General features: G+C 50.3%; 1 protein-coding gene across 1 annotated transcript in view; it reads right to left on the minus strand.

Annotated features, from left to right (window-relative positions):
* Positions 1–2,660: 2,660 nt before the first annotated feature.
* Positions 2,661–17,172, minus strand: part of SPTLC1 (serine palmitoyltransferase long chain base subunit 1) — a 53,123-nt gene continuing 38,611 nt past the window's right edge. Inside the window, exons 9-15 of the mRNA XM_047101177.1 lie at positions 16,530–16,637; positions 14,482–14,577; positions 13,765–13,861; positions 12,674–12,728; positions 9,039–9,156; positions 5,734–5,807; positions 2,661–4,051 (exon numbers count right to left, since the gene is read on the minus strand). Coding sequence (XP_046957133.1) covers positions 3,958–4,051; positions 5,734–5,807; positions 9,039–9,156; positions 12,674–12,728; positions 13,765–13,861; positions 14,482–14,577; positions 16,530–16,637 — 642 coding nt within the window. The 3' untranslated portion in view covers positions 2,661–3,957. The remainder of the gene's footprint in view (positions 4,052–5,733; positions 5,808–9,038; positions 9,157–12,673; positions 12,729–13,764; positions 13,862–14,481; positions 14,578–16,529; positions 16,638–17,172) is intronic.

A 17,172-nucleotide genomic window follows, 5' to 3' on the forward strand; every position in this document is an offset into this window, starting at 1 on the left:
CTATGTATTCTGGAATTTCTGAGTAGGATGTTCTACAAACGTAAATAGGTCTGCTCCAGTCAGTTGACCGTACTGTTCAGGACTTCTTTACGTACGATTTTCTTTCTTGTTCTCAGTTATTTAGGGTGGGCTTTTTCAAATCTCCGACTATGATAAATTATTCTTTCTCAATTATGTCAGTTTTGCTTCATGTATTTTAGGACTCTGTGTTTAGGAGCATATATACACTTATAATTGTTGGGGTTTCACTATGTAGTGATACTGTTATCATTCTGAAATGTCTCTGTTTGTCTGTAGTGATAGTTCTTGAAAGTTCTTTCTGATACTGATACAGGTCACTCCAGCTCTTTCATGCTTGTTTGCATGGCATACTTTTCATCTTTACTTGTGTCTTTGAATGTGAAGTTTCTTAAAGACAGCACAGGTTTTTTAAAAAAAATTTAGTCTGCCTGCTAACCTCAGCCTTTTGAATGAAATGTTTTGTCCATTCACCTTTGAATGTAATTCTCTATACGGTTGGGTTTTTGCTATTTTTGCACCTCTGTCCTTTACTGCTTTCTTCTGTGTTGAATAGTTCTTAGTTTACTATCTTAATTCTTCTCATTTCCCCAGCGACTTCTTGATTTGATGGAGCTTCCCCCTAGCAGATTCCTCAGAAGGGCTTATGAACATAGTACCGAGCTCTTATTTTAAATTGTTTTTCTACCAACTTCTTACTTGAAAGACCGCTTTCCTGGATATTTGATTCACATTTCTTTTTCCCTTGAATCTTTTGAAAAGGCTGCTCCCCTTTTTTCTTTTGCATGTTGCTTCTGGAAGACGACTTTTTGCTTTACGTGTGTTCCGTCATCATTTAGCCGCCTACCCCGTTTTCCTCTCTACTAGGCACTAGATAGGAAAATGAAGTTTACGTATTCTCTACAGCATAATCCATACTGTGGGTGTGGGTAATGGGTGGTTTTGTTTGATGTCCTCATACGGACAATGTTTTGGAAGGGTGGAGATAATGGAAGACTAGGTGGCCATAATCGTCCTCACACACTGTGTTCTGGGACACAAAGGTTTTACATCCACAAGGAAAGAGGGCATCAAGCCCGCACATCAGATCATTGACTTATCCTGCAGATTTTAAGATGCACCTTTTCCACCCATGTGACGATACTTGTTACTGAAATGCATCTTACAACTGGCATACTACAGAGCCATTCTAGTGGTACATAAAACAAAAGCATACAGTCCCGTTGGTGCAGTTCTAGATTGGAAATACCGCTCTCGTTTCTGTCCCAGCTTGCTCAGAGCCCCACAACCCAGCTGTAGGTAACACAAAGGGAGGAGTTGTTTGGGTACTTCCTCTCCTGTGGGTGACGATGCCGAGTGAACACGGTCCCCAAATGGTTTCCGTGCTGCCCACCCCAGCCGCCGATGGAGCGTTCCAGAGCCCTCTTGTGGTTTCTTGGGAGAAATATGTGCCCTGCTTCAGGTTTGAGGGGAGTTTTCTCTCAGCATTCTGCCTCAGTTTTATGCAAGTTTACTGTTCCTAGCATATGTTTCTTTTGTGGTGCATGTACCTGGATGCTGGTTATTGTACAGTTTTAACAGAAAGACTTTGGTTTTGGGTTTTTGTTCAAAATGCTGCTGTGTTTCAAGGGCTGATGTCAGACAACATGTGTTGTTTTCACCATCTTTCCCAGGCACTTCTATCATTTTTATTTTTAATTTTTTTAACATTTTATTTATTTTTGAGACAGGGAGAGACAGAGCATGAACGGGGGAGGGTCAGAGAGAGAGAGGGAGACACAGACTGAAACAGGCTCCAGGCTCTGAGCTGTCAGCACAGAGCCCGACGCGGGGCTCGAACTCACAGACCGTGAGATCATGACCTGAGCCAAAGTTGGACGCTTAACCGACTGAGCCACCCAGGCGCCCCTCTTCTATCATTTTTAAAAAGTAGCAATGACCATCTGGATGTTGATTTACAAAATATTTTAAAAGTAGCTGAAAAGTTGCTATCATCATCTGCTAATAAAAATGATAGCTCTGGGGCACCTGGGTGGCGCCCAGAGTTGAGTGATTTTGGCTCAGGTCAAAATGGATCACGGGACTGAGCCCTGCGTCGGGCTCCACACTGATCGTGGAGCCTGCTTAAGATTCTCTCTCTCTCCCTCTGCTCCTCTTCCCCTCTGCTCGCACTCTCCCTCTCTCTCTATTAAAAGAAAAACCCCACGGCTCTGGCATATGTGTAGTCATAGAGGCCTAGGCTCCCATCAATAGAAGTCTAGGGAATTCCAGATAACATACACTGAAGAAAGACACTAAGAAATGTACTTAATATTCTTTTTTTTTTTTTTAATGTTTTTATTTATTTCTGAGAGAGAAACAGAGCACGTGCAGGGGAGGGGCAGAGAGAGAGGGAGACACAGAATCTGAAGCAGGCTCCAGGCTCTGAGCTGTCAGCAAAGGGCCCAACGTGGGGCTCAAACTCTCGAACCGTGAGATCATGACCTGAGCCAAAGTTGGAAGCTTAACCGACTGAGCCACCCAGGTGCCCCTGTACTTAATATTTTCTAAACACAGACACCAAGACTACTACCCTACCTATGTGGAAAAGTGAAAATCCAGAGGCTATTCTGTTGAACACATTACACATGCATATAGACTGATTGTCAGGAATGTAGGTTTATTTCATTAAAAAATATAACGAAAAGATACATCCCCCAAAGACAGTACTGTATCCTTTAAAGCAGCAGCGATCACAAGGCACATATGTACGAAATACCTCAAGCAAAATAGAAACTAAACATTAAAAAATATGTTATTTAAAAAGATGTTGAAGACCATTTGTTAATATGAACACATATTATAAAAATGGCATTATTACCTTTTTTTTTTTTTAACAATTTTACTCCTTTACCTTTACTAAGAGAAGAAACAACAGTGTAATATTTACACACTACCTTGTGGCACACGGCACAAGAAAAAACAGATAGCTAAAGTCCAGCTTAAAAATTTTATTTTTAGTGCATTCACATTTTTAGATATTTGGAATTCATAAGCTGAAAATAAAAATAATTTTCCTTCGCTTAGAAAAAGACAGTAGTTATATGTCCTTAGGCAAACCCACTCTACAAAAAAGGAATACATTCAAGATATTCTAAAATATCAAGGACATGATTTCTATTCTGGGATCGTCACAGTAACCCTCCTCCTAAAACAGATTAGAAGTCAACACACAATAAATGTGAAGGTCAATTATATTAAACTAAAATAGTATTTGATTTAAATTATTGCTCACTTAGGAAATAAAATGAGTAGTCATTCTCCAGTTAGGGATGCTAAGGTAAGCTGTTAGAAATGCATATAAAAACTCTAGGATTCAAATATAATGAAAAGTTTGTCGCAACAGCACAAAGAGTGCTTCCTTATACATTAGCCACCACTGGGCTTCACAGGATGGAGACTGCGTAAGACGTGGTTGAATTAGATCCTCACAGATACGTTTTGTGTCCTAGACGGTGAAGTGCTCCTCTAAGCTTTAATGCTGCAGAGATGCTTTGCTAGGAAACGTTAGGAGTGCTCGCACAATTACTATTAGAGGGAGAAAAGATAAACTGAAGCTCCATTTTTAAACGGCAACAACAAAAGAATATAAAATACTAGTATAATAAAACATTTAAATAGTACTAAACCGCACAATTTAAATATCGGTTATACGCTGTCATTAGTTTTCTTCTTAAAAAACCAGTTCCTGGGCTTTTAGGTGTGTGTGTGTGTGTGTGCGCACGTGTGCGTGTTTAAATAACCAGCATCCTCCTCGTGGCGGTCCGCCGAGTCCACACCCACGTGATCGGTCGGTGGCCACCCTGCCAGGTACCCGCAGGCCTCTTCCAGGTTGCTCGGCGGCAACTGGGAGGCCTGCGTGTGCCGCACGGCGACTGCCCACCTGGCCCTGGGACCCGCCTACAGCAGCACGGCCTGGGCCACCTCCTTGATTGTGCGTGCGGCTCTCTCCAGTTCTTCGTCTGTCTGTTCCACTGTGACCACGACCCTGATGCTGAGAAACAAGGACACAGAAAATCGTCAAAGGAGGCTGTGCCACCTGTCACGGCATGGCAGAGCCGAGCGACTGTGGCAGGGACCCTCCGCCCGCAAGCCCGAACCCTGACGGGCCATTTTCAGAAGTCTGCCACTTGAGGCCCGACTGCAACCTGTGGGGGGCTCTGGGTGCCGGGAGCTCTGCCTGAGGAGCACCGGGCCCAAGGCAGGAATTCACGTTTCTCAAATCAGGGAGTGTTTACGTGCTGACGCTCACATTTACAACTCCGTGAGTCGTGTGGAAGTTCTAGAATACTCGGAGGCAAGGCAGACATTTTTAAGTTTTCAGGAAACTGAACACAAAACAGTATCAGCTCTCCTGGGCACTCCTCCCTCTTCTCTCCCACCCCCCTTGCAAACATCCGGACGGTCCACTGGGCACTTGCACTGAGCTGCACTGTGCTGGGCAGGGAGCGCTGAGGGAACAAAGCAAGCAGGGACCCTGTTGTCCTGAGACAGAAGACCGCACCTTGCCTGGGTGCAATTAGAACGGGGTAGGCTCGTTAAGCCATTCAGGGCTGCTGCCCGTGGTCTGGCCCTCCAAGTCGGCACAGGCTCAGACTCCAGTCTCCCGGGTCCTCCTGGGCCTTCCTTGCTCTCCAGCGTCTCTCCCGTCTCCCTCAAGCCTGTGTTCTGTCTCCCCAGATGCACCTGAGGGTCTCCACACCACTGCACAGCCCGCCGGACGCTGGCGTTGACAAGTCTGCCTGACACACTCGATCTTCTGGGCTTGGCTTAAGTATCACCTGCCCTCGGAAGCCCGAGTCCCTTCCAGGCCAGAACGAATCGTGCCCTCCCCCTGTGACCTCACGGACCTCATGCTGTGACCCTGACACTTCATGCTCTGGGTGTCTACCTCCTTTGACTATATTTTAAGTGCTACTGAAGAGCACCGATTGTATTGTAAATCAAGAGTCAAGGTGCCCTCCCCCCACGTAGGGTTTCTTGAACCTGTCTAGATTTTCCCCACTGTTGCTTTCTTTTTCCCTGGGGGGTCTGGGAGTGTCTGCACTCCCAAATGCACCCCATGGCATTCCAGCCAGCGGCCGGATGTGCCCCTCCCTCAGGATGGTCCTCCCGGTGGACGTGGCTGGCACAGCCCGTCACCTTCGCGGTGTGACAGACGCACATCTGCTCATCAGAACCTCGGCCGCCCCCGTCCAGTCCTGGGATCGCGGATACCTCTTTAGGTTAACTGGGAGGGTCCGGTGAGTCCTGGGGGGGGCTTTACAGGTAAAATCTGAAAATGGCTACTTTAAGAACAGGAAAGAGGGGCGCCTGGGTGGCGCAGTCGGTTAAGCGTCCGACTTCAGCCAGGTCACGATCTCGCGGTCCGGGAGTTCGAGCCCCGCGTCGGGCTCTGGGCTGATGGCTCAGAGCCTGGAGCCTGTTTCCGATTCTGTGTCTCCCTCTCTCTCTGCCCCTTGCCCGTTCATGCTCTGTCTCTCTCTGTCCCAAAAATAAATAAACGTTGAAAAAAAAATTAAAAAAAAAAGAACAGGAAAGAGGATGAACTACATTTTAGGGACACACTTCCTTATCCTGTGGCAGCATTTCAGACGTTTTCACGACAGAATATGCTTTATAGAGTTTTTCAAGTAGCAAAAGCAAGAGTCACGTCACATTTGAACGTCCACCCACCTCGGCGGAGGGAGGCACTTCTCCTCTTTCTCCAGGTAGCGTGCCTGAGTTAATGCGATGCTCCTGTCCATGCACTGCGTGAAGAGAAGGGACACGTTTGCAAGCTGGGCCGCAGGCACGGCGGGCATCCCGACGGGAGGTACTCTGCAAGGCCATCCTTAACCGCAGGTTAGTTCATTTTCCCAGTCACAACAGCGAGAAGGCGAAACGCCACAGACGTGCCCCCAGCGGCCCCACCACCTTCCGCGCCTCCACCCAGACCTCCTGCCGGGCGTTCGCTCTGCGAGGCCCCGTGAGTGGCCCACGCCGCGTGGCCGTCAAGCACTGTGAGTGAGACGCAGCCAGTGCCACGGACAGATGGGACTTTTCCTTTTCCTTCATTTACGTTTAAATAGCCACAGAGGACTGGGGGTTTCCATTTTCAACAAAGCACGGTCAGGACAAGGGCAACAGTACCAGCAAAGCCCCGTAAACTAACCAGAGCTGAACTTGGTCGTAAACGGGAGGACGGTTTCACAGCCCAACAGCCTACACTTCAGGTGCCAGCAACTCCTCTGACGGCCGTGGGCACCTCTGCCCAGGCGCTACCAGGCTTCAGAGTCTGGTGTCACCCACGTTTTGCACAGCTTCTCCACACATTAACCACTTGTTGATATTCTTACAAAGTTAAAATATACTCCATCAAAATTAAGGATAAAAATCCTATCGAAGTAACGGTTCATCAGGGTTTCTTTTTGGGGGATGAAAATACTTTGGGCTGAGGCAGGGGCACAACCTTGTGGTACATTAAAGGCCCCTCAACTCTATCTTCTAAAACCGAGAAGTTTCTGGTATGCGAATCGTATTTACAAACAGTCAGAGGGGCGCCTGGGGGGCTCAGTCGGTTAAGCGTCCGACTCTTGGCTTCGGCTCAGGTCACGATCTCGCGGTCCGTGGGTTCGAGCCCCATGTTGGGCTCTGTGCTGACGGCTCAGAGCCTGGAGCTGCTTCCGATTCTGTGTCTCCCTCTCTCTCTGCCCCTCCCCCGCTCACACTCTGTTTCTCTCTCAAAAGTAAATGAGCACTAAGAAAAATAAGGAAAAAAACAAAAACAGAACAATCAGAGCAGGGGTGGCCTCAAGGAAGGAACCGCTGCTCCCAGGTTGGGCAGTGAGGGAGTCTGCTTGAAGAGGGGCCGTCCCGACCGCTGCCGGGCGGGTCTCCCTCTGCTAGAAAGACGGGAAACGGCAGCAGGCAGCGCGGCCAGACGGATACGGATGCTCCGTCTCAGTGTACTTAGAGAAGTTTAACTGCCTGAGAACACCCGGACCGGCTCTGATCCTAGGCCTGGCTAAGAAACGTCCTAAACCACCGCTCTTTGTAAAAACAGTGTCTCGTCAGGCAACTCAACAAGAACTTGGCGAAACCGGGTTCTGCAAAGCTTAAGTGGGAGTTTCAACGCCACAACCATACCCTCTCAGATACGGAACACGGAGCGTGGAGCGGAGCTTAGCGTGGGGACGCAAAGACACCGCAAGACCCCGCGTTTCTGCACAAATGCAGCTTCTGGACCGTGTTCGCGCCCCTCCCCCGAGCCCTGCCCGCTCTCCTTCAGCTCTCCCCGGGATGTCCTCCGGCTGGGGCCTCGAACGGGGTCCGGCATCGGTGAGCTGTGCAGACTGTCGCCTTCTCCTCCGTTCCGAGGACGGGGCCCCCTTCCGTCGCCTGCCCTCTGCAGTGTCTCTGACTCCAGGAGAAGGAGGCCCCCACGGCCGCGACGTCTCGAGGACAGAGACGGGGGTTCCCGTGGCAGGAGTGCGGCCCCGGCCCTGCGGCGTGAAGCCTGTGTAGAGCGGTCCCGCGGGGGCCGGAGGAGGCCGGGGGGGGCGGGGGGGGATCCGTGCGGGGGCTCGAGGCCCCGACAGGCTCTCCGGGCTGCGTCCATCACACCAGCGGGCACCCCTGCTGAGAGCACAGGCTGGGCCGTCACATGGAGCTGGTGTGACTGACCTGACTCTCCCTGCGGCGTCCACTTAGCCTGTGTTTAATGTACGAAGCGTGTCATGGCACGTCTCTAAGAACCCTAACCTCGAGGATGCCGTCCTTTCTGTTCGGCCCGTACACACGTACGTGACATCGCAGTAAAAACGCGGACGGGGTGAAAGGCGCCGGCAGGAGGTCAGTTCCCGTGAAAGACAGTCTGTCTTTGTTGAGTTCGCAGAGCCGCACCTGGGGGGGGCCCCTGCGGCACCTGGGCCCTGGGGAAGGGGCGCTGCGCCAGCTGGACTGCTCATCACCTCACACGGTTCCTGAGATCCCCTGAGCCGGGGATCTCACGTTCTGGGTCTGGTTCCGTTTTATAAGCTGACGGACTCCGGAAGGCCACCAACTGCACGAAGCCCTCCCCGACCTGTCCTTCCTGATGGCACTTCACACACTCGAGGAGGGAGGGCGGCTACGAAGCCGAGATCGGCTTCAGCCCCGTTCTCCATACCGACTAGCCACACCACCGCGGAGAGACCTGACCTCCCGGCCACGGTCAGCCAAGGGCACACGACAGACAACAGCCATCATCCTGACATCACGGTGACCTCGGAGCAGAGCCCCTGGAAGGGACCGCCAGGACAAGCGGGACGAGAAGGCAGAGAGAAGCCTGCCCCATTCCCAGGCGCATGCTAGCCGCACTGCAGTCGGGGGAAAGGCAGGGCCGTCCCAGCACGCGTGCTCACGGGGTCCCAGGCCCTCCCATCCGAGCGTGAGCACGAGCAGCATGCGGGGGGTGGGGGGGTGCGGAGGAGGCAGGGCTCCAGGGAAGGGGCCGGTGGTCTTCCCCAGGGAGGCATTTCTTAGTTAATAATGAAGTTACAATTAGTAGTAAAGTCACTTTCAGGAGACACAGATATTTAAATCAACCTCCAAACTAGGCCTGGTGAAGAAGCGATCTTTCTTCCTTTCCAGTTCTAGTCTCAGCTGCGTTGGGGGGCACCTGTCCAGTGCTGCCTGTGACCAGCACTCATAATGCCATCCCCACCCACAGGTACGAAAGCCTGGCTTTGAAAATGCCGTGCGAACGGGTTTTCTGGAAGGCTAATTATGTAGAGCGCAAGGAAAGTGTATCCGATACAATGGAGCGCAGAACACGACAACTTCAACGCGAGCGGAACCTGACCGGGCAGATACAGTGCGGCCTGTCAGCACAGATGTGCCCCGAAGGCCCGGGGACCAGAACGGTTCCACAAGAGGGCTGCGTCCCGGGGCAGAGAGATCCTTCCTAAGACGGGACACAGAAGACGCTGCTTGGGCTCGGGGTAGAACTACACACTTACGTGATTCACAATCTCCTGAAGAAGTTTAACATCTTCTTCTCGAGACCCAGTGCTCTCTTGTAGCTGCAGGTGAAATGCGGGAGAAAATGACTCCCCCACCACTTTTAGCCCAGAAATGCTGAAAGGAAACACACAGCGTAAGTCCCTTCCGGGTGCAACGGTGTCTCACAGAAAAATAACTACGAAGTCTGCATTCATGAGCAGAGCAGAACCCTGTGGTTTTCCCAGGAGGCGTCACACGGCGGGGCTCCGATCCCACAGAGACAGCGGGGATCCGTGCTACGGGCGGTGCTCCCTGGTGTAGACGCCCCTGCCCCTGCAGGGCCCGCTGAGTTGGCGGGAAGAAGGCTCCCTGTCCTGGCGGACGTCACTGGCTCACACAGCACAGAAAGCAGGAGTCATCCCCAGGCTTCCACCGGGAGGCCTGCGGGCCCTGCTCCCGCCTCCCCGCCTCCCCAGCTCTGGCGGCCCCTCCTCACACACCGGCTGGGTCCCGAGGCCTGGCCCTCACGCCCTCCCCTCATCTGCCCCTCGCCCTGACTTCCACTGCTGGCTAGTAAGCCGGGTCCGGCCCCAGGATCACCTCCTGCGGCCTCCCTCCCAAATCGCTCCTTTCGGGAAGCGTCTACACATTCATTTTCTATTACTCCGCCTCCTTCACGACTACTTACTGCTCATTTATCTTGTTTCCTTGCTCATTTATCTGGTCTTCCATAAATGATAGAGATGAGTTCTAACACTAAAGATGCTGCATCTTGACCACCGGAAGTATGGTCAGATTACGAAGTTCCTTTCTTATTTGCATGTTTACTGTTAAGTTTTACTTGGATTATGATGATTTTCATTTTAGGATTAATAGCACAGACATCTGCAGCTTCTCAGGGAGGGAGAGAGATTTCTTTAGGCGTGAAATCCCGTGTTTTCAAATCATTATTACAGACGTCATGAGGCCCGCACATCAGGTTCATTTACAGTCCGTGTTTATCCTGTGATAATAATAGTTTGATTTTTGACCCACCTGCTAGACTGACTACAAACGGTGGCATATGACTGTCGGAAACTGAGCTACACATTTTAAATTGCCTTCATTACCCAGCTTCCCTTAGAAAGATCTGCTTTTCCCTCAGAATATAATGAGCGCAAGAAGCACTTCCTAGTACACGGGATTCCTTCAACATGTTTAGGACTCAGTGAGCTTTCCTAAATGACCGTGTGCGAAGTATCAAGGGAGGTGCGAGAAGCTAAGTTCACTGGCCTTTCAGACCACCAACCAAGACCGGTAATCTGGGTCTCCTTTCCTTAAATGTATTATGTCCTACAGGCTTCTCAATAAACCAGGTAGCAGCACAGTGCAGAAAAATACATCATCAAATAGGGGTTTACTCCAGAATGCAAGCACGGTCTAAGAGGAGACAATTCTAACAGTGAAATTCAGCATGAGACAAGTCTATGATTTTTTTGAAAAGTCTCCAAATCTAGGAATAATCTGATCGATACCACCTACAAAAAAATCCCGTAGTACAACGTTTCGTACTTTAAAACAACCAACTGAGCTACCCATGCGGCCCTGATGTTTCACACTTAATGAAGAAAGACTTTTAAGTTGGAAATGACAGAAAATGTCTATTACTACTATTACAGAAGATGTCTAGCGACCTAGAGCAACGCGATGAAAGAAAAAAAGAACTAAGATGTTTAAGAATTTGGAGGAAGAGAGAATAATTACTGCAGACAACAGGACCTCTACGTACATCATCTCACACAGAATGACACAAACGTCTAGAATAAATAAGAGCTTGGAAAGACTGCTGGAGATCAGATCATGAGGACACAGCACAAATGCCAGAGAAGACTGGCTACCAGCTGGCGGGAAGGTGGGGTCACGGGAAAGAGGCAGTTAAGAGAAGAGAGGACAGAGTGTGCTTGAACGCTAATCAAATCGCTCGGAACGGGTGACGGCAGAAAGGGGATGGCCGAAGGCGCTGAGTCCTTATGGAGGAAGAGCTATGACTGCAGGAGGCAAGCCTCCCACCCCCCGCCCCCGCCCCGGTTGTCACACCGGGGAGGAGCGGTTTGGATGCCTGTGTGCGTGCACGTCTGTGACGGAAGATGTGGAGGTCTGAGTGACAGCATGAGGCCGGGCTGTCTGCCAACACCGGGCGCAGGGCAGACAGGGATCTGGGGGCTTCGGAGGAGAAGACGGGAGGGCGGAGGAGGGCTGGGCTTACAAAAGGGGCACACTGCTACCACCGGACAGAATGAAGGGCGCTTCGGTTGGTGTTCCTGAATCTACAGTGGCTCCAGTGTGCCGTGTTGGCACATTAACATTTCATAAAGCAACACAAATAATGGCTCCCAACCATAAATCATGCAAGAAGAACTTCTGTTATTATTGTGCAGACACACCCAGAGCGGTAATTATTTCTCCCCTACTTTCTCTGGAACAGCCGCGATCTGCTCATTTATTCACTGTCCTTTCCTTTTAGAGAAGCTTCTAGTTCCCACATCTGGCAGTAAGTGGGACTTTCATGACTGAAAAGACATGTTTCCACCTTGGGAAAGACAAAAGGAAACACCTGGGCAACTGAGATCATTTTCTGTAAGACCAGAAATCTGCCTGAAGGCGTCACCTACCTGAATTTTTTCTTAACGCCAGAGCAACCTTAAAGAACTACTCTTGTGTCATTAAGACAAACACAAGCCGGGGCGCCTGGGTGGCGCAGTCGGTTAAGCGTCCGACTTCAGCCAGGTCACGATCTCGCGGTCCGTGAGTTCGAGCCCCGCGTCGGGCTCTGGGCTGATGGCTCAGAGCCTGGAGCCTGTTTCCGATTCTGTGTCTCCCTCTCTCTCTGCCCCCTCCCCGTTCATGCTCTGTCTCTCTCTGTCCCAAAAATAAATAAACGTTGAAAAAAAAAAAATTAAAAAAAAAGACAAACACAAGCCAACACTCATAGGGTTCATTTCGATTTCACTTGTTTTTCTTCACTTAAAATAAAACTTAATAATTTTCTAAAAAGTATGGACGATATGAACCCACCCACTGTCACCTAATGGCACAGCATATAATGATATTTATGTGTACAGACGAGGAAAGATTCTCCATGTTGACCCGAGTTCTTACTGGTGATAGCGTGTTTGGTGCTTATCTTCACCTCTGTCCCTTATATACTGCTATCGCATTAACGAGCTTGTATCCCTTTTAGAAAAACAAAGTCACGGTTCGTTAAGGCAACAACAAAGCAGGGCACCTGGGTGGCTCAGTCAGTTTCGTGTCCGACTCTCGATTTCGGTCCAGGTCACGATCTCATGGCTGTGAGATCAAACCTCACGTTGGGCTCTGCAGCGAAGCGTGGAGCCTGCTCGGGATTCTCTCCCCTTTCTCTCTGCCCCTCCCCTGCTTGCGCGTGCTCTCTCTCAACAAATTATAAGTAATAAAATAAAACAACAACGAAATGATGCTCTGGTTTCAGGCCCACAAATTTGAAAGAACCGAGTTCCTCATTTCTTAGCTGTGAGTCAAACCGATCCAAGCCTATTAAATACACTCAAAACCAAAGAGGTGGCATTCAAAATTTTTCACTAGTTGTTTAAACGTGGTACAGACTTTAAGTTCACTGAAAATATAGTTAACTTACCCTTGTAGAGCTTTATGGATTCGTTTGCACTTTTCCCTCAACACTGAAAAAATACCTGCGTGAAAAAAATATATTTGGAAGATGTGATATTACTAATCTAAACGTATCTCTAAAGATGTTTAGTGTTCAAGCTCATCAACTTAAAATGTGGCCACCCGCCCAGAGACAGGAGCGCCTCTGGAGGCCCCGGCCCGGTCTCGGCCTGCTGCCTTCACCTCCTCGCCCGCTCTGAGCGCAAGCTGGGGGAGGTTTCCCGCAACAGAACGAGGGCTCTCGTTCTCATCAGGAGTCTGTAAATAATCTAAGAATAAAAGGGTACAGATATATTACTTATTTCTGGACCCTTAACGATTTGATAAAAGATAAGACGCTACACCACCGTTTACTATCTTTTCTTGGACGTTTTCACCTCACTCACGGAAAATTAAAAAACTAAAACATGTGACCAAGAGGCACTCGTGCCGGGCCTTCTGACAAGCAAGCCTATCGATGTGCACGCAGAAACACGTTTCCTGATTCTCGGAATTAAAACCAATGTTAAACATTTAGAGAGTTAAAGAATCTTAAGTTTAGAAATACCGGGTTAAGGCCTGCTTTTCCATTTGTTTCAGGCTCGGTGAGGAGGTGCCACCCCAACCTAAGGCCACATTTGAAATGTAATCAACCTGGCCTAATAAGGAAGCTTGAACGGCCAGTGAACCGGATTTGGCTTCAGTACCAAATAACGAGTCAAAGGCTGAAGGAAAAACTGGGTAAGCTATAAATTATGTGCAGGGGCACCCGCAGCAGCACACTTCAGCTAACTTCTCGAACGACAACGGGCCCGGAGCTGACCCCTCCTCCTGGCGTCTCCGCCCATCCGCCCAGCCTGGGAGCCGGCCCAGCCCGCCGGCCGGGAGAGAAGCCCACGCTGAATCCCCGGAGCTGGACGACATCCCGGCCGCGATTCTCCCCGCAAACGCCAGGCAACATCATCCGGAGGCACCGACGTCTGGTGCACACGCCCCTCCGGCGAATGCCTCCGAAAGCGCGCCAGCAGCCCGGCTGACGGGAGCCGTGAGGCCCGGGGTCCTGGGGGCAGAAGACCGTACCTGGGTTCTCCTCCATGATGTTGAGAGCCTCGATCGCAGCGGCAGCCAACAACGGGGGCAGCGAGGCTGAAAAGCAGTACCCCTGGCCGGAGAGTCGCTGAGAAGAAACAAACAAGGAAAAGACATGAATACACTTATTTTTTTTGGGGGGGGGGGTGCTAAAAACCCTAAAGGCACCAAATCTGCACGACCTGCTAACGGTGTGTGTACAAATGGTAAAGTGGGAGGAGCCATGCATGTGTAAAAGATACGCGTAACAAAACCGAGACCTTTTTAAGGAAGATATTTTCCAAATACAAACATGTCGAGTCATTCTCAGACAAATCGACTTTTTTTTTACTTACTTACTTATTTATTAAACAAGTTTCTTTAATCTTTATTTTTGAGACAGAGAGAGCGTGAGCAGGGGAGGGGCAGAGAGAGGAGGAGACACAGAATCCAAACCAGGCTCCAGGCTCCGAGCTGTCAGCACAGGGCCCGACGCGGGGCTCGAACCCACAGACCGTGAGATCATGACCTGAGCCGAAGTCGGATGCTTAACCGATTGAGCCACCCTGGCGCCTGACATATTGACTTTTAAATAAAGACTGCGACAAACCAAGTCAGAGTGAAGCTGTGTGGCTGGAAGTTACAGCTGAGTAACTTCTAACACAACCAGGGGGCATTAGTTTCAGGAGCTACTGTCTTTTTTTTTTTTTTTTTTTTAAAAGAACCCACCTGATGGTCAATTACAAAAGACCTGCCACAGCAGAAACCTCCGATAGAAGCGAGAGAGTTCTCCATGTTGGCACTGATCAGGTCAATATCATCGATCTGCCAAAAAAAGCAAGGCGGCGGGAGTTATTCCCCAATTTAAAGAAAAAGTAAAGACCGACGTCAAGCCTGCAGACAGAAGCGCAGCACTGGTCACGTTAACATCGTGGTTCAGACGAACCGCCTCTGTGCCGATGAAGGATAAACCCTACAAAACCTATGGTCACAAGCACGGAAGGTTTCGAAGCGTGCCTCTAACGAGGCCCTTCGGCAATTTACCCCCAGTGGGAGGACAGAAAGAAATTAAAAGAAGAAACCCAAAGCTGCTTAGTACTACCAATATTCTGAGGTTCAAAATCAGTCATTTCCGTGCTTCAACGAGGGTCTAGTTGGCCATGCCCCCAGAAGGTACCTGAGATAAATACGAACAAATCTCAGAGTTTTGAACACTTTATCCCTACGTTCACCTTTTCAAAAACGCAAGGGCAGTTTTTCCAAACATCATGGCAACTGATTCTTTGGCCACGCTGAAGCGGGCAACGGACAAACCCCACTGTGCCACGTGGCCTTCTGAGTCGCCACCGTCTCCTCAACTCGGTGCTCCCCTGACTCCGTCCTCCCGCTCCAGCCCCGGCACCAAGGTGCACCTAGGCACACAGCGGCCGTTCAAAGCCACTCACTGATGCCACGATGGTGACTGGCCCGATCCCACCTGGGGCTTCTGAGTGGTCCACAGACCCAACAAGGAAACCTGTTGGCTCTTACTTTCTAAGAAAACCTTTTATTATGAAAAACGTCAAACACACACAAAGGTAGAGAGGACAGAGTAAACAACTCTCATCACCAGATTCAGTCACTACCAGCTCATGGGACAGTCTTCCATGTACAGCCTCCTCCTGCTCTCAGCATTTCTTTAGAGCAAATCCCCCAACTTCTTAAGAGTTTCATCTGTAAATATCTCAGTGTGCGTTTCTAAAGGACATGGACCCTTTCAAAAGCATAATCACGAAACCATTATCACACCTAAAAAATGAAAAATTTCTTAATATTGCCGAATTCTCAGTGTTCTAATACCTGCCTCACAAAGCTTGTTTTCTGCAGTATGTGCCGGAATCAGGATCCGATTGAGGTCCATCTACTCTGCACTTCTGCTCAGTGCATTTAATCACCAAATAGCAGTCTGCCTCTGGGGAAGGAGTATGTGTCGCTCTAACTCAGTGGCATACTCGCTCTGCTCCGTTATCGGTCGTGAGATGCAGATGACCTAAGGTGACTTCGTGTTCTTTAGTTCAACGTTTTGCCAGAGATCGGAAAGCTCTGACGCACAGGATCTGCAGAAAAGCTCCCCTCAGCTCCAGCACACAGGGGTCGGTGAAGACAGGCTCTGGGGGCGGGCAGACGCTGCTCCTCCCCGAGGCTCCAGGGGCTCAAGCCGCCGAGACTGGGGCAGGTGGGGCTCATTTGAAGAGAACACGTGACCAACTCCCTCCAGCTCTCTGGGACCCGAGGCTGGGTGGCGCGTCTGCCGGCAGTGTTTCTGACTCCGTGTCTCCCTCCGTAGAGAAGTCACGGCCATCTGACACCCGTACGCAGAACCCACCGAGAACACACAGTTGTAAATATCGGAGGGAACACCCTTTCACTGCCCCCGTCGTATTTTCTAAGGGACTACGTTAGGGAAGTCTTACTGACTTTAAGAAACACACGCAGGCAAGTTTATCCGTTTCTAGAGAAAAGACACGGAAAGCCAAGATCAAACGCTACAGGCTACACAGACCGCATCCTAGGAGGCACCGCCGTGAGTTTCCAGGCTCTGAGGGACGACAGGCCCTGGTCTGGCGGACCTGGTCCCCTGTGGGCTCAGTGAAGGGACAGAGCCCAGGGCGGCACGACACTGCACGCTGACGGGGAGCACCGCCTCGCGCCCGTGGTACGTGAACGTGGCCGGCAGGACGGAACCGCATGGTTTCTGCATGAGGACACATCCCAGAAAAGGAGCAAGGGGCACTTACGCTGATTCCAAAATGTTCAGTGACTCCTCGACCATGTTCTCCCAGGACTCCAAACGAAAGGCTTTCCTCCAGAAAGATTCTTGCTTTGTATTTGTACTTTAACTTCACCTGAGTGGCAAACAGAACGCAACGTTAAAGTGCCGGTGGCCAGCGCCATCAAGAAGATACTGGGGAGAACAGTGACACCTAGGAGGGAAAAAGCACATCTGGCCCCCAACACTGGTGGGTCTGTAGCTGTGCACCTGCCCGCTTGCTGGGCGCGACCCGAAACCCCGAATCAACACGCAAGGCAGAGTGCGGAGCGGCACGCACGGAGTCACCTGACCTGCCTGTCCCCAGCTGAGGCTGACTCCTGCCTCCGCTCACGCTGGAAACATGTGTCCTTTTCAGCGTCTATTTATCGCTGTGGTTTTTTGTGCCTTGTGCTTTTGGCCAGTGGTTCCGGTTAGGACGGCCCAGCACAGCGCTGAAGTGCGGGGTGGCGATCTGAAGCGCCAGAAGGCTGGGATGCGTCTCACGGAGGAAACGCGTGTGTTAGAGAAGCTTTGTCCAGGCATGAGTTACAGCGCCGGTGGCCCTGAGCTCAACGTGAACGACTCAACAGTATGTATTAAACAAAGGCGTTTTTAAACAGAGAACACAT

The sequence above is a fragment of the Lynx rufus genome, unplaced genomic scaffold, assembly GCF_022079265.1.
Source record: "Lynx rufus isolate CCGP_SWC_20201006 ecotype Redwood Valley unplaced genomic scaffold, mLynRuf1.p SCAF_10, whole genome shotgun sequence".
NCBI classification, from domain to species: Eukaryota; Metazoa; Chordata; class Mammalia; order Carnivora; family Felidae; genus Lynx; species Lynx rufus.